This window comes from Cryptomeria japonica, chromosome 4, assembly GCF_030272615.1.
Source record: "Cryptomeria japonica chromosome 4, Sugi_1.0, whole genome shotgun sequence".
Lineage (NCBI taxonomy): Eukaryota > Viridiplantae > Streptophyta > Pinopsida > Cupressales > Cupressaceae > Cryptomeria > Cryptomeria japonica.
This window is the reverse complement of record NC_081408.1, coordinates 258,367,038-258,387,691: the sequence shown is the minus strand read 5'-3', so window position 1 is coordinate 258,387,691 and position 20,654 is coordinate 258,367,038. Positions and strand designations below refer to the sequence as shown.

Genomic DNA, 20,654 nt, shown 5'->3' with positions numbered 1-20,654 from the left:
ATTGGCAGAGAGCTAAAGGAGCAATTTCAGGTGATCAGAGAAAATTCCCTATATTTTAGGAGAATCCCTATTTTTTAGGGGAAACTATTAATTGGCCTGCTACATCAGCCATCACCCCGAGGACCAATGGCTTCATCAGTTTTTAGTTGGAGGTGATCAGGTGTTAGTTCAAGTATAAACTTGGAATATTCAAGTAGTAAGATTAATATTGCAATTTAATTCAATAATGTGCTTTTTAATAAAGTAATTTATATTATTACAACAATAAAATGGTCTAATGAAGGGAACCACCTTGGAGGAAGTGCTTCCTAGTAAGCAAAAGGTTATTTTAAAGCATATTTTAATAAAACAAAACATTAATGCCTATGAAAGAGTTCAAACCTATTTGAGAAACATCTCTTAAAGCACAATTAAAATAATATTATAAAAAATGCCAAGGAAACCTTAGAAAGGGTAGGTGCAAGTTAAGGAAAGAATAAAGTAACATTTTGAAAGGAGTTTTTGGCATTCTTAAAAACATTTTTTAGCTTTGGCATTGTTGTTCGAAGTTCTGAATCAAGGGTTTCAGAAATTGATTGTGAAGATGAAAATCTACACAGTTTGGAGTGTCTACAGGTGTGCAAGATCATCCAAGGATATTCAACAGGTTCCTACCTTTCAATGTTTTGCAGGCAATCATTAATCTCAGATCTGAAGGAGTATTCAGCAGTAAAGGCACCATGTTTGAGAGAAGATCGGCACTTGTATTGGCAGATCAGGGAGTGTTGTGGCCATAGGGCAGGCCGTACCTTTTCTAGGCTGGCCGTATCCCAGCTAGAAGCCCAACAATTATGACCAGCATAACAGTCAAAATCAGGCCATACCAATTGGGCCAACAAATCAGGCAGATCCATTCCAGGGAATCATCCGTTCAGCCATTGAAGGGTTTGATTCTGCATCAAGGGCAAATCAGACTGTTATAACAAACCTGCAGCTAATTTTTGGGGTATGTAATTGACCCTTGTTGCTAAATTAAGTCAATAAATTGTCTTTACTGTTCTATAATTCAATAGTTTAAATTTCCAGCATTCTTTTCAGTTATTGCACTTCATTTGTTGTCAAAAACTCAAGAAAAACCCTTAAAATCAGAAAACTACCAAACACAAAAAAAATCAGACCAAAATATCAGACCTGCATTCATGATCGGTGGTGGGTTATTACAATTTATTACTAATAGTGCAAGTTGGCCCAAGATACAAACTGCCCAAACTGGGAAAGTCAGCCTAAACCATTATTTTAAAATATATAATAATTTCATTTATTATTATTTTATTAATTAGTTAATTTATTAAAATATAGTAGCCGACCTTCCCTTCAAATCGGGAACATTACACATACATACATACATAATGTCTCTTAACTCTTTTTGAAAATGGCATACCAGTATCCATCCCCATCTCCTGTAACAGTTCCATTCTCCATCTCCTGCTAACTATTTTAAAAGGTTATAGCCTATAGGCAAACAGGAACACTTTGCTATCCACCAGATGAAGAATATGCCAAGTAGAAATAAGTCCATTTTCACTATCTGGCAGGCTAGAATTTGGATCCTTCATCCATATATTTTAAAGAGTTCATGAGTTGAGAGTTCTATAATACAATTTAAGGCAGTTTGGGCTTAGTCCTGAAAACTTGAAGACCCCCCTAAGGAACTGGAACGGTTGCTGCAACCACCCCACCAACACACACACACAGCCAATTGTACAGGGATCCCTCATTGAACAAATTTGTCTTTGAAATGATGAGAAATGGAAGAGTTGCTGGGGTATAATAGGAGGGTGCTGGATGGGAAAAAATTCAGCAGTATAGAGATAGCGATTGAAGAGATATGAAGCCATATTGCACCACTTGGCTAAAGCTATTTATTTAATTGGTTATATTTCCCTTTGCAATAGATTTAGAGAATGATAATGAATAGCCTTCATAGTCAGTATACTCAAATTTATGAAGAGATTGCACAAGATAACACATAGTCCTGTTTCAATTATTAACAGGAGTGATCAGAGTAAATATCTAAATAAACTGAAATGGTTGGGGACCTGTTTATTCCTTGACTGTCTACCAATTCCCTAATCAAAATAAGATTATTCAACAAACACATGAAATACTAGGAAGGCGGTCAATTTTCGTAACTCTTCTTGCAGGTACAAAAGTCAGCATTGCATACATTCAGGAAATAAGAACTGTATTGGAACTCTGTAGTTATAATATATTTAACATTTTCAAATTTCCTTCTTCATTTTACCATATGACAATGAATTGTGTAACAATGGAAGAAACTAAACCGTTATTAATGCATTATTTCTTGAAATCAATTGCTATTTGAAATGCCCATCTGGACTGTCAAGAAAGACCAACCATAACCACAATAACAGCACCCTTATGCATACCTTCAGAAGCGGTCTAAGGAAAAAACTCCCGGGAAACAGATTCTCAAAGTTAAATGCTCCACCAGGAGCAGATACAGAATTGTTTCGGTAACCATCCTCACCACTAAGTGATAAAAGAACAGATGGGAGTGATTCTTCTGCACCTTCTCCAGCATAGATATGAACCACAATTTCACTGAGCTTCTGACAAGAGAATGAATATCCTCCAAGTGGTTTTAGATGATATCCCTCCTGCAAGTAAAAAAACAAACATTAAGAACTGAGATTTAAATAAGAAAAATAAAAAAGACTAAAAGTAAGCACAAGTAGGACTTCTTGTGCTCTAATTCCATGCAAAACTTTTTTTAATTCTTTTATCATAATCTTTTGACCGCAGTGCATCCTGCAGTTACGCAAAAGTGTTAACATGTAACCGGTTGCTCTCCCGAAACAAAAGCCTTGCAAAAGGGAGAGAAAAAGGTGATTCAACTGTCAAATGCTGCTCCAGCAAAAATAATATATCCCTCGTTGGATATTATGCAGTGTTCTTAGAGACAATCCAGATAGACTTCATGACGAAATACCAAGACTGGCCCAGAAATGCACCAAAACTAAAAACATTTTTGGTGAAGTTTCAGCTTTCAGAACTCAACATGAAAAATTATACTAGCTTTCCAGCTTCACTCAGTAACCATTTACAACTTGAAATCAGTATTATCAGTTGTCCATTGACAAATTTATAGTTGCAATTCATTTAGAAGATACCACATTTACTTCCATAAAAAATTCTTGAATAAAGTTGCCATACATGAAAAATATTTGAGTTGAAAAAAGAAGGGGGTATTTCCAGGAAAACTGTCAAAAATAGCAACAAAATGCTGCCCAAATATTTTTCATTTTCTTGCCACTTGCCCCAGTTAGTAATTTGGGAACCCATACTAATTATTTTTCATTTGCAACAATGATTGAAATTTGCTGCCAACTTGTCCCTCATCTCATTAACGGGGACTTTATAACAGAAGTTAACTTCCAATATAACTTATTAGTTCATTACCAGAACAAACGTTATTATGTTTGTCCTATTTGTCAAACATTTTAATTGATTGCACTTTGCTCTTAATACATAGTAATTTGAGTTTGTCTATTCCAACTGCAGAAGCAGACTCGATACAATGAAATAGCATAGAAACATACTTCCTGTGTAATTATATCTTTATCCCTTAAATAAATAAATTCAAGATAATTATAACAAAAAATGTTTTCAAGGAAACTATGTCAACCATGCGCAAGACAAAAACTAAATCACATTATAGCATATTGTGCCTCTATGGTGCAATAGTTGAAAGGTCTATGAAAGGCTTCTTATTGTCTAGGGAAACGAATTGCATAATGTAAATGTGTCAACCAAAGAATTTACAGGAATCTGATTTCTGGTTTACTATAACAGATTTTTGAGACCTGATAAGAATCAGAATCTTATATAACTGATTTAAGGATATGTTTTACTCAACATGTACTGAAGGAAACAAATTATTGTACAGGTACCAACTTTAATTAAGCATCATAGATTGATATGATGGTATCACTCCATGGTCTTTATTCATGACCTATGTAAGATGTTTCACAGAGTAACCTCAACTTTTCATTTTTATACACTCCAGATCAATAATTAATAGGTAATAATGCTGCAGAAAATAAAGACCTTTAAAAAATTGCATGAAAAAAGTTCTGCACTCCATTCTTTAAATTAATTACAACCCTCACTCAAGACAAGAAAGCCTCTAGAGTGCAGATGCTAAGGTTAAAATACTTATATTCCCAACTATAAAAGACCAACCTTGGAAGCCTCAACATAGTAATCTGTGTCATCATACAAAGGGCCACCACTGAACAAGCCATCCGATCCTGTTGAAGTTGAAAGAGCTAAGTCGCCTTTTTTAAGAGCAACATTGCTACTGTCACCATGAGCAATTATTCTGATATCAACTCCATGAAGAGCTGGCAAAACTGATCCTTCAACATAGTGTCCTAAGCGGCCCACAAATGGAGGAATAGGACGTTGGCAACCATCAGTTTTAACAGCAACCTATGAAAAGCATGTAACAGAATTTAGTTGATAGTATTCTGATAAAAATGGAAGCTAATAATAAAATACCAATTTCTAGGCATACTTACATGATGCTCTCTTGGATAAAACAGAATCTTTTTCAAACTACTCTGGCCACTAACATTCCTGCTGAAACAAAATGAGGCATACTTTAGAGAATGACAACTTAGGTAAGCAATGTAAGCATCAAATTGACGATTTGTAATATCATGAAAGCAATACGGTAGAAAGACAACCATGATTGCAGAAATATAATAAAACCAATAAATAACATTCCATGAAGATTATTACTTTCTTCCAGCAAATATTTTATAAAAAAAAATTGATTGGAAATGTAAATGCAACATCTTTGCAAGAGGAAAATCACATTTAACAAAGAACAAAATAATAAACCTAGTAACTCCCATTGAGGAAAGGAACAAAATAAGGATACAACATTTCATGTATTTTAATAGGAACTGAAGAATCAAAATGTGTACCAAAAAAATTTGTGATAGATAAACATAATTTTTGCATACAAAACTAATTCATCCTTTCAACTTAATGGTACAAGTTAAATTGGGAAAGAAGAAAACAAAACTAGTGTCTACAATTCAAAAACATTAAGAATAATCTACATGCAAAGAAGTTGTATAATGCAGAAAATGAATAAGTGTACCTTAGGCATCTTAAAACAATTCTGCAAATGTACAAATAACAGATAGTGAAAAATGATAAAATAAAGATCCTAAAATCATAAATGCTATAGAGCAAATTAATTTGATTGCAAACAGACATAAGCACTACATTTGGTAAACCCAGATTGCAATGGCCCTAAAATGGTTCTCAAAACCTTTAACTTCACAATATCTTGCCATCATAAGTTTTCCCTCGGTGTTTGTTGATCTGTAAACAGGCTGGGAATCCAATACCATGCAAATGCAGTGAAAGAAACTTACATTTATTATATTTTTTACATTTAAACGAGCAAATCTTATCAAAGAATATTACAAAGAAGGCGGAGCCTGTCACTCCTCTTTGCTCAGAATTCTCGGAAATGCCTACAGCTAACCAAGCAAACACCAGATCACATAGACCCTATGCTCCACCAAGTTTGCAGAACAGGGACGGTAGGGGACAACTATTAAAAAACAAAAAGGAAATTTCAAATATTCATATGTAACATTGATATAGCATTCTTCATAGACATTATAGGACCTTTGTGCATGGGTAATTAAATAGGAATTATGATGTTCTTTATATATACTCAAGAGAGGGATTCAGTATATTAAAGTTTTCGTAAAACTTTCAAGATTGCATGTTTTGTTGTTAAACGCATTACCAAAGAGGACTGGTTCAGTAAAAAGATAACTAATTATGTTATCTATTGCAAATACATTTTTGCATTGTCAAAATGGCATTTCCTATCAACTATGACTCATATTCAACAATCTAAAGACTATAGTATGCCAACTTTTTATATGTCAATCGTTGTATACTAAACAAGTTCTCCAATGTATGAAGTGAGACAATCCTTAATTGTAATTTTGATTGTGAAGATGTAGAGATTTATTGTAGATTTTGTAACTATGATTCATCAATGGTCTATTACTTGGTTAGACTTATAGTTTGCTTAGGGGTTGGGAGCAATGCCCCCAATGGGATCGAGGAGCAGCCCGAATTAACACCTTCGAAACCACATAGACCTTCATGAAAAACACCATTTTAATATTTTTTTATAAATCCTAGTGGACATGTCATAAAACAATCAAGCATTGAAAGGTTGTAAGTTTCTTTCTAAAACATAACTGAAATTGTCATTAAGTATGTTAGGGGACAGCTAGTCATCTCCAGCACAAATGGGGGATGTCTAGAATTTAGAAACCCCTAGAAAATTCTCTACATTGTAGTAATTGTGAAAATAAACAATGACCAATCCTTAGAATTCAGAATGACAATGTATTTATAGTCTTCACACAACTCAAAGCTGAGGTGCGGGAATTCCAAGGTGTTGGGAAACCACACAAATCCCTAACCAACTAAAAGGAGGGCAATACATCAGCAAAAATCTCAAAAAACTTCAGAGTGGTACTATGAACAAGCGGCACATACCCTTTCAAGCATGATAACATTGAAATGTGCCAATAATAGGAACCCAAATAGTCAAATGTACCAACACGACATGGAAGGAGACATCCCTTTGATAAACAAAACACTCAGTTCGTTAAATGCAAATTTGTTATGACATAGTAGGGCAAGGTTCAAGCTCACAAAACAATGGGAGAGATACATTAGGGACCACATGAATTAATTCTAGTAGCTTAGACATTGTGCCAATGCTAAAAGTAGGTGAAATGCTGCATTATGTTAGGGTTTCCAAGCTAAAACTAGCCTCTAGCACAAAACAAGTCATACTAGTGCCTAGTGGAGGTCCAAGTGTGGGAGGGACTTTAGGACATGTTGAAATGCACAACCCACAAGAGTAGGGAAGCACATAGAAAATGATAGAAAACGATGCATGTCTCAAGGGGCAGACCCAAGAAAGAAATAGTGAATAGGAACCAAGAAAGATTGGGTATCAAGGCCAAGAACAAAACAAAAACTGAGACCTTGGGGGATGGAAAGGTTGAAGAGTGAGGGCTGAATCACAAACCGGACTTGTCACTAGAGATTCATGCTATAGTTCAAAGTCCAATTGAAGGTCCAAGCTCCAAGGACAAAATAAGGGTCGAGGATTGGGGAGTCAAGGGAATGGAAACGTATAGGTGTCATGGGAATGGAAAACTATAGAGGTCAGAGAAACCAAAACCTAAGAGCAGAATTGGAGGTGCGAGGTTTGCTTAGAGATCAAGGATCCATAGGCACACAAAAGAGGGACTAGGAACAGGGAAACGATGGGAGTTAGGGAAATGGAACTATGTTCCAAGGTCCTAGGGATCCACGTTTGATGGAAGGACAATAGGAAAAGGAACGGAAGAAGGGGCTTCATGAGGAAAGGGGAGGAAAAAGGACTTGGCACTTGGGAACTTGGTGCCAAGGTCAAAGGTTTTTTTGGATGTCTAGGTTCTAAGGATCAAAATACACGTCTAGCCCATGGAAGGTTCAAAACCACCTTGACAGTATCGATGAACATGCATAACTGCCTTCCAAACACATGGAGAGAAATTCTTAGCAATTTTGACAACTTAATCATATGGAGCATGGGAATTGTAGGAGGGCACCACTTAGGCAGCCTTTAACAGGACAATGTCCATTTAATGCTTCTCAAATCAAATATTTGTGATGTACATATAGGGTCAAGATGCACACACATGATGCGGAACTTGAGGGAAGACTGGTAGTGTCAAATCGGGTCCTAGCAGAATCCTCCTCCGCTTTGATTAATGAGATTCTTAATCTCCAAATTTACTAGACAGGCACATGGATTGCTGTTGTGCTCTGTTACCAAATTTAATTGGAGAAATGCAACAAGCAGATGTATTATTCAAGAGACTCAAATATGTATAGAAGCATAATTGGTTCTAGAAAGGAAAAACAACAACTAGTAATCAATCACCCACCACATATGTTATAATAATATTGTGGATTATTATTAACATGTATATTACAATGGTTATGATCTAAAATAATGATATTATAAGATTATTATAATATTCCAAGAATTTTTGCCATAGTGGATAAAGACCAAAATCAACTATTGACAAATAAAAGGGAAGGCAAGAACATTAGTAATGTGTGCCTAAGCAAAAGGTGGCAGATTGGTAAGCGATTCAAACAAGTTTTGAAGAAAACACCAAGTTAAAAACATGCAATCTAACACCTTTTAGAAACCTGAAGTTGTGTACTTATTTTTCTAAGGTAAAGGTTTGCTGACATGCAGAGGTGCTTGACATAAACATGTTTCAGTAATATGTTGAAGATCTTTTATGGCAAAAGCCTAGTCAACTCAGCCAATGCCTCGTTTCTGAGAATCATCAAATTTTACACAAATATCTGGTAGCCATAGTGTTATTGATATAAGGTTAAGTTTCATGGTCAAGATCTAGGGTTTCCAGAAAAAAAAACAGCACTTCTTCAGGCATCATTCATCCTAAGGTTTTGTGACAGATTTCATGTCCTCATTAGTAGACTTCACCAAGTCCTTGTGCTAAAGTTGACTTGCTTTCATGTTGCTAGGGTTTCAACTTTAATATTCTGACCTCAAACCCTAGGCAATGGTTTTGTACTGAAAATACTGTAGTCGGGTTTACATGCTTATCACTGGATTCACCATCATGATTAGGACTTTGGTAATTTTCAAAGGATTTATCCAATTTCAGTGCAAAATATGTTCCAAAACAAAGAGCTCACTCGTGCCAAATTGCTATTTTTAGCAGTCATATCTGACACTTGGCTATTCTTGGTGTTCTATTACCAAGTAGTGGATGAAAGCCTATTTTAGGCTATTTGAATTTTACTAATTGTTTTAACTTTTAAGATTAGTTTGCTTTAAAATAGTTATCTTTCTGCTTTTCCTACATGGGACAGGTTCACTTTAATGCCGTTCAGTTTAGGTTATTTAAATAATATTCATAAATCCTTAAAAGCTATCCTTTATAGGCCAAAAATAAGTGTTTAATCACATAAACTCTTCATCTTAGTTGAAGTTAGGCACATGGTATATAAATTGTTATTTAGTGATTGTGGAACTTATGTTTGTAATTTATTGAAAACAGAATGTCTTTTGTCAAGCTTTGTATAGGATAAATTTATTTGTCTAAATTGTAGCTTTAAATGCAATTTAGTTATATACTTCTTCAAATCATGTGTTGTTCAATCTGTCGTTCCTTAATATCTTATTGCAAAGGAGTAATGGTCTCTACCACTTCAGCGAAAATCATTTGGGGATAAAATCGACAAACTAGAAGTATAATATTTTTTTTTAAAATAAAGAAAAAATCAGGATAGTTTGTGAAATTTCTTGATTCAAAACACATAAAATATTGTAGAAAAAAGAAACAAAAATACATTTTAAAAAATTAATGGCATTTCCATAGCACGAGACATAGAGAACAAATAAAGTAGAGTTTAACCCATGAATTGTAAAACATAGATTTTTGTTGTTTATTTATATTTGTATCAGTAATTACATTCCATTGCACAGCATATTTCATGGTGCACAAATAATAATAAAACGGTGACGCAAGACAAAATTTCAATTGCAATAGAATTTGTCCAAAGTCAACCAATAAATGAAGTACAAAGTTCCAAGAAATCAAATTAAAAAAAATTAGTGAGCAGGGGCAGGAGTGCGAAGGTGCATATATACAGAATGTATTGTGCAAAAATAGTGCAGATGAATCTCACTAATGCTCAGTCGATGATCACCAAGGACTGCACACCATTGATATCACGAAGGAGGCTATGGATGATGTAGCAATGTTGGAGGGATTGGTGGTGATTTGTTGCTTTATCAGTCCTAGGAACAACAGGAAGAATATTAGGGCATGGATCTCAGAAAATTAGAAAACACAAGAAATCGTTAAATTTCTGCCGAAAAGTTTTTTATTGCAATATTTGTCAGAGAGAGGATCCTCCAAGAAAGACTTTGGATAATGGGGGAAAGCCCGTTTTAACACTGCAAAAGTAAACCCATAATATTGACCGTTATGGATCCATTTATACAACTTACCAATTGAGTATTGGTCAGAGGAATGTATAGAAAGGATTGGTTGCTCGCTTATAACTCTAATTGATATAGATGCTGAAAGCATGGAAGGGGACTCATAATTGTATGCTCAATTCAAGATTGTGCTAGTTAGGTAGATTCTGGAAGAAATTCTGTTCTGTGTGAATGGAGATCATTGTATACAAAAGATCAGAATTCAGGAGAACAAAATATTTTGTTTAAATTGCAGAAAGCTGATCAGAAGGAGGAATCGTGTACAAATAAATTGATGCCAAAACCACAAAATGCGAAGGTGAGTTCACAACCAATTGGGATGACAAACAATGTTGAGACTGGTACAATTCTGGCTTTGCAGTATGGCAGTTCTGAGAATTCGACTTTGGTGCCTTTAAATTCTGACAAACAAAGAAGGCAGGACCTTTATGGTACAGGTGGAATTTGTGGTCCCTCCAATGAAGTTGCGGATAAATGGGAGAACTCTAGAAGAGTAGACAAAACCCTCGAGGAGGTGAGTGTATCACAAAAGAAAACTAATGGAATTACCCAAGACAAGACGATCAATGACATAATTTGATGCAAAAAGGGTTAAGTTCAAAAAGGAAAAGGCAAAAAAGAATAAACAAAAGAGAGAGGAAGAGGCATCTAACAAGGGTCTTCAAAGCATTAGGGCCTTTTTGATTAAATCCAAGGGAGCCATGTCCTCCCTTGAAGGCCAAAGAAGATCATTACATGGAATATTGACAAAATGATGGTGGATGTTATCTTGCTACAAGAAACCAGAATTAGTTCAAAAGCGAGGGTGAAGTTCTTAAAATATTGTAAACATCGGTCAAGACTACTTCAAGATGCCTATGGCACTGCGGATGGCTTGGGGATTATGTGGTCATCAAATAGCACAAATGTTAAACTCTTAGAAATAATCAGAATTGGATGTTGTGTTCGGTAAGTCGGACAGTGGATATAGAATTCTCTTATTCAACATATGTGGACCAATCAAACTGAGGATAAATTGAATATCTAGAATAGTATCGGCACTGAGATTAAGAACTTAGAGAATGATAAGGTCATGCTCGGGGGAGACTTTAATGCTACTCATGATCTTAGTGAAAAAACTTGCAGATTAAATAAGGAAAATAATGTGATGATTGATTTCAAAAACTTCATCGAGTATGCCTCAATGGTTGACTATGCTCCAAAAAATAGTATGTCCACATGGACAAATCACAAAGAGGGATTTACTAACATCACAAAGAGATTAGACAGGTTTTAATTGGTCTTGGTTACATGGGGGATTTTTATAATTGTGAGTCTAGTATTCTTCCAAACTTCGTCTCTGATCGTTTTTTGGTGCTCTTGGATGTGCAGTTGAGTGAACAACCTGCAAAAGGTTACTTCAAGTTCGAAAGCATGTGGTGGCAAGATCCCACCCTCATTTGTAAGCTTGAAGAGTGGTGGTTGGAACATGCAACCTGTATTTGCACAATCAGTTTTTGCTTCACAAAAAGATTAAATTATATCAAATACAAACTAAAGAGTTGGAACAAGGAAAGTTTCAAGAATATATTTCCGCAAAAAGAGAAATTAGAAATAGAATTAGAGGCTCTCAATGATAAGGTTATCAAATTTTGAATGTTTTCATGTGATTAAATAGAAAAAAAAAAGAATTAAAGGAATGGCATTCAGAACTCCTTGCTAGAGAAGAAACATACTAGCAAGACAAAGCTAGAGAGAATTGGCTACAGGCTGGAGATGCCAATACCAAATAAATTCATGTGTTTGTAAGGAAGCGCATGGACAAAAAGCCAATGGAAGGCGTTTAGTTGGCTAATGAGTCTGTCGCAAATGACAAAGATTCCATAGAAGCAGAAGTGATTAGGTAGTTTTTCTCTCTTTTGGCTTCTCAAGACTCGCACCAATGTAACTAGGATGATTCAATTTTATCTAATATCCATGAATGTATCGGTGAAGAGGAGAACAAAATGTTAGACGCTCCATTTTCAATGGCAGAGATTAGACTCACAACTTTCCAATTGCATTCGAAGAAAACACCTGGACCAAACGGTTTTCCAGCCAAATTTTACCAAGTTTGTTGGAAGGTGTGGCAATTGGCAGAAGACATAAGGAAGAGGAGGAAGTTTTTTAACAATATCAACAATAAAACCATTGCCTTAATACCAAAAAAGAATGATTGCACATCCTTTTTTGATTTCAAGCCAATTTTGATATGCAACACTATATACAAGATTGTGACATTTTGACATATCGCCCCATTCCAAATAGGGGACCCCTTTTTTTTTCTTTTTAGGGTTGTTTTTTGGCATATTAGGGTTTTGTCTTCGATTTTTGGCCTCCGCAAATGAGTCAAGTTTTTCAAAATTTGGAGTAACCAAAATCAATGAGGAAAAGTGGCCAAATGGACATTTCGATGCTACGAATGTGCTCAGACAAGTCAAAGGAGTAAAATCACAATTCCCCGGGGTCAATTCTAACAACTTATTTTTTAGGAAAATTGTTTTTTTGTTTTTTTCTAAAATTTAGAAAGTTTTAGGGCTAGGGGCTGTTGTGACCATTTCACACATCGCCCCATCGCAAATGGGGACCCCCTCTTTTTGCTCGTTTTTCGTTTGTTTTCACTTTCGTTTTTAGGATTTTGTTAGTCAGTCAGTCGTCTGGATTTAGGGTCGAGCCTTAGGGTTTTAGCTTCTGTCTTTTCAGGCCAGAATCCGGTCAATTTTGAGAGCTTTTTGAGCTTCCTTTCGAAGGATGCAAATTTTGAGTGCAATGAATTCGCCAGAATGGTCTAATTTTCAATTGGAATGTTGATGCAGAGCTTTAATTTGTCTAAGTGTTGATGATGAAATGTGAATTTTTGTCTGATTGAATATTTTTGGCCAAATTTTGCCCCTTTTGATTTTGATCCTAGGCATTGGAAATGATTTGTTTTCGCCTTGTGAAGTGTTAAAATGTGAAAGATCATGTTATTTTGGCCTGTGGGAGCAAAATCGCTCCTGTCCCTCAGTGAAGGACCGGAGCTACAAACCCAATTTTGCTTTGTCCTTGCGAGATTTCGACGACTTGACGATTTGAAGAGGTCCAAAGGGAGATGTTTTATCAGATGAATATAATTTGAAGTGCAAATATGAAGAAGAATGACCCAGAATGCTAAAATCGCTCCTGTCCCTCTCCAAGGGACCAGGGCGAAGTATGTTATAGCTCCCGTCCCTCTCCCAGGGACCAGAGCGATATTCTTCATTGGGCAAAAATCCAGGCCAAGATCAAGTCAAGTTCATGTTTGGTGGCAAGGAAGACAGTGAAATGAACTCATTGAATATAAATTGAAGATTTTGAAACGTCCATAAGGGTCCCGAAATGCCTAGTTCACTCCTGTCCCTCTCCAAGGGACCAGAGCGATTTTTGTTATAAATGATTTTCTTGTCCAGTTTCAATCGATCCCAGGGTATGAATGAATGGAGTGGAGCATGACTAATCCGTTGAATATAAATTTGGAAGCTAACGAAGTGGAATGAAGACCACAAGAGCAAGATCGCTCCTGTCCCTCTCCAAGGGACCAGGGCGATACAGTGGTTATATTGCTTCTCACTCAAGTTTAAAACCGATCCAAGTCAAGACGAAGGGTGGCAAGAACGTTTCAAGGCATCTTCATCGAGCACAAGTTACCAAGGTCATCACATTGAAGAAATTTGCACTCTAAGACCCAGTTCGCTCCTGTCCTCCAGGAAGGGACCAGAGCGATATTAGGTATATTGGCCAACTCATGCAAGAATCACGTAGGGTCAAGGTTTTGTAAGATCGTAGAGGGTCCATGGTATGATCGGAGGGTGATATACAAGGATTTCGAACGTAAAATGATCATCAAATTGAACACAGAGATCATATCGCTCCTGTCCCTCTCCAAAGGACCAGGGCGATTTACTTAAGACTCTTCATTTTGCTTCAAGTTCATGCCAAGTCAAGGCTTCATAAGGTTGTAAAGGGTTCAAGACGTCTTTTGAGAATGACATGCAAGAGTTTTGAACGTCCAAACATTATCAATCAAGCTAAGGAGTCCATATCGCTCCTGTCCTTTGGACAAGGACCAAAGCGATTTCATCAACAACACTCTATACTCCTTCAAAGTCAAGGCAAGGCGAGGATGGACGAGATAAAAGACGTTATTTCGAAGGCAATAAACGATGAACCGAGGTTAAATGTTACCAACTTGAGCTCAAAACGGAGAAAAAACATAGATCGCTCCTGTCCCTCTCCAAGGGACAAGGGCGATGATTCTTATAACATCCAAACACCTCATGAAAGCAAGTGGGACGTGCGTGGAATGGACTAGCAACGATGTTATTCGCCTAGCAATGGAAGTTCGAAGATCAAAGATGCAAGATGAACGTGAAAACATGGAGATCGCTCCTGTCCCTCTCCAAGGGACTAGGGCGATGTTAGGCAAAACACATGATATTCTTTGAAAATCACGTTAAGACAAAGACGCACATGGCATTTGGAAGATGATACAAGGAAAGGATCGTATCAAAATGGAGAATTTCAAGCGAAAACCTTAGGATCGCTCCTGTCCCTCTCCAAGGGACAAGGGCGATGATACATCTTAAGACACTCATGCACACATGCAAGGCAATCTAATTTGAAGAACCCAATAAGATGATCGATTTTGAACGTGGAAATGAAGGAGTTGAACGTTGAAAACGCAAGAATCATGACAAAAATGGTGAATCGCTCCTGTCCCTCTCCAAGGGACCAGGGCGATGAGGTACGTCCACTTCATTTTCAAAATTTTGGCGCCAAATTAACCTCTTTGAATTCATTTTAATGCTAAAGTTCGATAAAATTTAAAATCCTATTTAATTGGCATTTAATATGGCGTTTTGCATTTATTAATTATTTTGCCTTGGTTTAAAAATCGAAATTTATTAATTAAAAAACGGAAGGCATTGAATTAATTATTAATTAATCATAAAAAATCGATTGGGGCGCTTTGATATGGAGGTCGGTCTTACTATTTAATTAAAAATCATTTTAAAATTGCTATATTTTCCAAGTCGGCCTTGATAAATGGAGAGGTGCAAGCGCTATATATGGAGGGTGAAATTGTCATTTTCACATAATCATTTTTACTTATCTTACATGCGATATTGAGGAAGACGAAGAAAGTGCGAAGTGTGTTTGAAGAAGTGCGAATTTCCATTCAATCCAAAGGTGGCGCTAATACTTCCAAGGTGGTGCGATATTTGAAGATCTTCATTAGAGCGAATTTGCCAAGACTTGAGGGTCACGCCAAAGGCGAACTTGAAAGATCACGTTGAAGACAAAGGTGGCGAAATTGATTTCTTGAGGGGATAACGTTGAAGATCATTTATACCTCAATTTTGCCTAGGCAATTTTATTCTTTTTTTTCTAGAGTTAGCTCTCTATTGAGGTATGGCGATTTGATTTTTATTGCTTTATTTGTTGATCGTCATATTTTGAATTTTGAATTTTCTTAGCTCAATCGTTATTTTTAGGAAATGATAACTCTAGAGACTTATCATAAGGTTTCCTAAAAAATTTATCTCTCTAATCTACGTTATTCATTGCAAAATCTATTCTCATAATGAAATGTTGTGTAGGTATGGCGACCCCAAAGGCGGGAGCATCCACCAGTCGCTCAGCTCTCATGAAAGAAGATCAGAAGACCAAAGAAGTGGAGACCAAGATCGTGTCGAAGTGGAACAACATTGGAGATACCAACTTGGGGAACTTCAGCACGAAGAAGTTTCGAGAGGTCCCTTACATTGGCAAGCCATCACCTGTCACCCGGAGAATAATCGAGAGTGGCATCATTAAGGCGGCCGGCTTTCCTCCAGCTGTTCAGTGCCACGAGTTGATGATCGAGTGTGCTCGTCACTATGATCCACAGTCCAGGACGATCGTGTCCAATGAGGGAAACACTTTGGCGTACCTTTCAGAGGAAGCTATAAGTGAAGCTTTCCATCTTCCAGAGCACAGGGACATGATATACAACAGCATAGAAGGAGCCAGATCAATGTACGATGATGATCCAGATGCTTGCCTAAGCATAATCAACAAGAACTGGCTACTTAAGAGCCGTCCCCGTCTGAGCAAGGTCCCGAACACGCCGCACAGGATTGATTTCCAGGAGGAGTACAGAGATTTGATTACCATGCTCAACCGAGTTACAGGAGCCCCTCATGCCTTCTATTTTGAGAAGTGGATGTTTTACTTCATCCAGGTGATTGTTCAGGGAAAAGGTACGATACATTGGGCTAGGATGATTAGCCATTGTTTAGACGTACAGTTGAGGAGACTCAGGGCTACTAAGTCCTTCCACATGAGTTCATATGTCATCTATGCTTTGATCAGGAGTGTTGAGTACGCAGGACTACCTCACAGAGGAGTGATTGGAAGAGGACCCGGCGAGGTCAGAGCTTGTGATTCTTATGCCTACTTGCATCATCCGCCAGGGAAAAAATACAAGTTAGTTAATGATACTTTCACGATGAACATCACCAGGACGTTGCAAGGTGGAATTCACAACAGATTATCCCAGGATGCCCAGGAATTCATCAAGAGGTACGGTGCTTGGTTCATTCAGTTTCCCAAGTTCACTTACATTAGAGTGCATGGATGTCCTTTACCTCCATACATGTTGCCGAGGTATCCTAAAGACAGAATTGTGTTACTTGAAGTAACAAGGCAGTTAGCAGCATATGCGAAGGCATTCAGACACAGACATCAGAATGGAGTCCAAGTACCTATTATTTTGGGTAATTCAGTTGAGGTATGTCCTAATGTTTTAACCATGGATGACGCAGAGAAGGAGTTAGCCTTGTATTCTTTTTCATCTTTTGCTTGGAGAGAAAGCTTTGATCCACATGGACATTTAGAGGAGACAGTCGGCAGAAGATTTAGACATGAGCACCAGATTGAAGATTTTATGATGAACCTCCTAGATGATCTTGAAGTGAAGCGAAAGATGCATTCTAGATTGCCTTTGGATTTCATCAGGAAATGCAGGATTTACAGAGTGGCCGACCAAGCTCAGGACAATGGCAGACATATCCAGTCTTCCTATGATAGGGAAAGCAAAACAATAAGGTTGGATTGGAATGAGCCTGAGGTCGTGGATTTAGATGCTTTGATGGCACCAGTCTTGTCTTGTACTCGCAGATGGGTAGACGTTCAGCATCAAAAGTTGGGAGAGCAAGGCATAGCTATGTCTTTTACTTTGGAAGAGAAATCAGCCGAAGGTGGAGCTAGTGTGAGTGAAGGCAATCCTAATCCTAAGAATTCAGGTGAAGGTAACCTTCGATGTGCTAGTGAAGGCAATCTCCATCCAAGAGGTTCGAAGAGAAAAGAAAGGTCAGAAAAGAAAGAGTCTTCCAAGAAAAAGCAAGGTGCCAACAAAGATCGAACACCAGGTACTTCTTCTAGACCAGAGAATAGAACAATTCAAGTGGAAGAGTCCATGGAGTCTATGGTACAAAATGACAGGCAGGAGGAAGGACAGGCACAGCATGGTTCGTCAGATGGATCTCTCCAGGACTATGAGTTAGAAGAAGATAATGAAATGACATCTCCTCCCAGAAAAGAAGAAATGGTACATAAAGAGATTCAAGTTCAAGAGACAAGATCGAATATCCCAGATTGGTTGAAGGAAAGATTGACTAAGGTGATCGTAGTAGAGGACGAAGACAACGCAATTGATTTAGAGAGCCTTGTTGGATGTTCACATGAAGTAACAGGGAAGAAGAAGGCTACAAAGATGTCCAAGATGATTCGAGATGAGACTGGATCCAGAAAACTGCAGATAGCTACACCGGCAGCAGACAAATATGAGGGTGAGATCCTAGCAGAGGATTATGATATTCAGACAATTGAGTTAGGACCATCCACTGCAGAGCAGACAATGGATGATGCCACCGACACATTTGAGGCATTGAAGGACAAGCTTAGAGAAGAAGCAGAAAAGAATAGAAAGCTTGAGAGAGAGGTCGGTGCATGGAGGACATATTTCAATCACATCAATGAACCTTTGAGACGTCAGGATCCAGTTAGATCACCAGTACAAGCTTTGCCACTTCAATCAATCAACGAAGCAGAAAGATTCAGGAACCTAGTTCAACGTACATGTAGTTGGATGGATAGATCTCATACAGTGGCTATAGAGTTTGTTACAAGGATGATGAAGATCATTCATCAGGCCATCCAAGTTCTTGAGATAATCCACAAATTGATGATAACAGTAGCTGCATTTGCCCATACCAAGGACGTTATCATTCCTGTCTTGAAAGTTATAAGACATACATCGAGGAGAATTTTAGCGCAGGAGAAGATCTTGGAAGGTGATTCTCACAGTTTGTTTCAATGGTCAACCTTACTCCATATGAAGAATGTTTTCTTTGAAGACATCAGTGTTAGATGTGGCCAAGTTGAGGAGGTGATTAATCCGATCCAGGACAGAGTATTTGAGGTACTTCGTACCATTCTTGGCAAAAGGATCGAGGTCGAGATAGATGTGGATATGCAGGAATTTGAGGATAGAATCAAGATCATCTTTTGCAAGGACGCAGATGTTACAGATGAACAGTATGATCAGATGTTTTCCACCATGCTCCTGATTGATAGAACGAAGGAACTTGAACCTTCATGGGACGCAACTCTTCTAGATGCATTCGATTAGGTCATCCACTTAGAGGAGAGTATGAAGAATCTTCCCGAGATTCCAATCACAGAAATCGAAGGAATCGTGACAAAATTCATTGCATATGCTAAGAAAGAGAATTGGAAAGGGAATAAGATTCTAGATGAAAGGTTGTTACAGATGACATGACATCTTATTTCTCATTGGTTGATACCTCCTAGGTTTTTGTGCCAAATTTAATATTTGGCTATGTATTTAATATTGTTCAGTAAAGAGGAGGTCATTTGTAACAAACCCTAATTAGGGTTCAGGTGTCATGATCTTGTCCGTTGATTTACTTTCAATCTGGACCTTTCATTGTAATCGGGGATGCTATTTATACCCCCATTTTTCATTTCATTGAATAAGAGTGTAATAGAGGAATAGAGTAATAGTCAATAGTTGATGTAAGAGAGATTAGAGTTAGAAGCAATTGTATTTTGTAGTAAGATTGAGTTTTGAAGAAAGAAATTCAAGCAATTGTTGTATATGATGACTTGGAAATCAATAAAATATTGAAGTTATGGTGTTTTGTTGCAAGTTTCTTGAGTTATCTTCATGGTTGTTTGATCTACTTGAATCGTGCTCAATCAAAGTAGTTTGTTAATTTGAAAGACTAAGTGTGAGATTTGATATTTGGTAGGATTCGTAATCCAAACCACTAGCTTCTTGCTGATTGTAGGAACGCCTTGCGTGGTCGACTGGAGAACACATTGAGTCCTTTAATCTTCAATCATTATTGTATCTTGGATATGTACCTTCGTAGTAGTGTCCTTGATTTTTGATGTATTGAGTATCCTTTTATTACCTTAGAAGATCGCACTAATTTCAATTGAGTTGTTATCTTATGGCAAAATTGAAGTTGGTTGAATCTTGCCAAGTCTCATCCATGCTAAGTCATTCATAGGGTTAGGCTAGATTAGACCTCTTCTAAACCCTACTCCTTTTGCTATTTTTGAAAGTTTCTTTAGTTTAGAAAATTTTTGAACTTTTGGAATACGTAAGGCCCCTTGGAGGAAACAGCAAATCACATCATACCACTAAAAAGCTTGTCCACACGTAGAGACCCTACTAAAAGAACCTTGGAGTCTACCTAACTGATCCTTTATGCAGATCTTCAGCAGTTAGAGACTATTTTCTCAAGAGAGGATAAGATGCCTATTGGTATTTTATTCTGTGTATGATGGTGTATAAAATACACGTCAACAGGGGCCTAGCTAGATTGGTGAGAGCTTCCAGTGGTGAAGCACGAGGTCACGAGGTCTAGTCTCCCCCTAGCCCACATGGTACTGGAGGATGTGTCGCACCAGCATCAACGGTCATGTTAAAAAGTTTACCCAACGCACTGCAGTTTATAAGGCGGTGCTATACTCGATTCCCGTAATCTAAAGAAAAAAAAAATAGAAAGTTTTGTTTTTGGCATTTTGTGGCCAATCCGGGAACTTGTTTTTTCAAGTTGCTTTTTTCCAAAAATAGCAAGTATTTTTTTCCTAAAAACAAAAACTTGCTTGTTGCTTTTTCCAAGCACGCAGGTGGTCATCGAGTCTAGAAAGATGTCAAATTGGGAGAATTCATCCAAAATAAACTTCGAATCGAAAGGATAATTTCCAAAAGGCTAATTGAAGATCATGAGAAAACGACTAATTTTGGAGCTTGGCCCACAAGATTCCTTGTTCCTATCATGAAGATCAACAAGGCATGGCGAAGATTTTCAATCCAAGATGAAGTCCACCCATGGCATGAGGAAGAATTTCCAAGGATTCATGAAACTCGTGCTCCTTGAGGTAG

General features: G+C 37.3%; 1 protein-coding gene across 2 annotated transcripts in view; it reads right to left on the bottom strand.

The window, feature by feature from the left end:
- LOC131065560 (uncharacterized) overlaps positions 1–20,654 on the bottom strand; it is a 151,264-nt gene that overhangs the window by 35,923 nt on the left and 94,687 nt on the right. Inside the window, exons 20-22 of one of the 2 annotated variants that reach the window (XM_058000108.2) lie at positions 4,584–4,644; positions 4,246–4,494; positions 2,430–2,660 (exon numbers count right to left, since the gene is read on the bottom strand). In XM_058000108.2, the coding sequence (XP_057856091.2) occupies positions 2,430–2,660; positions 4,246–4,494; positions 4,584–4,644 (541 nt within the window). The remainder of the gene's footprint in view (positions 1–2,429; positions 2,661–4,245; positions 4,495–4,583; positions 4,645–20,654) is intronic. The other variant, XM_058000109.2, reaches the window with a different exon arrangement.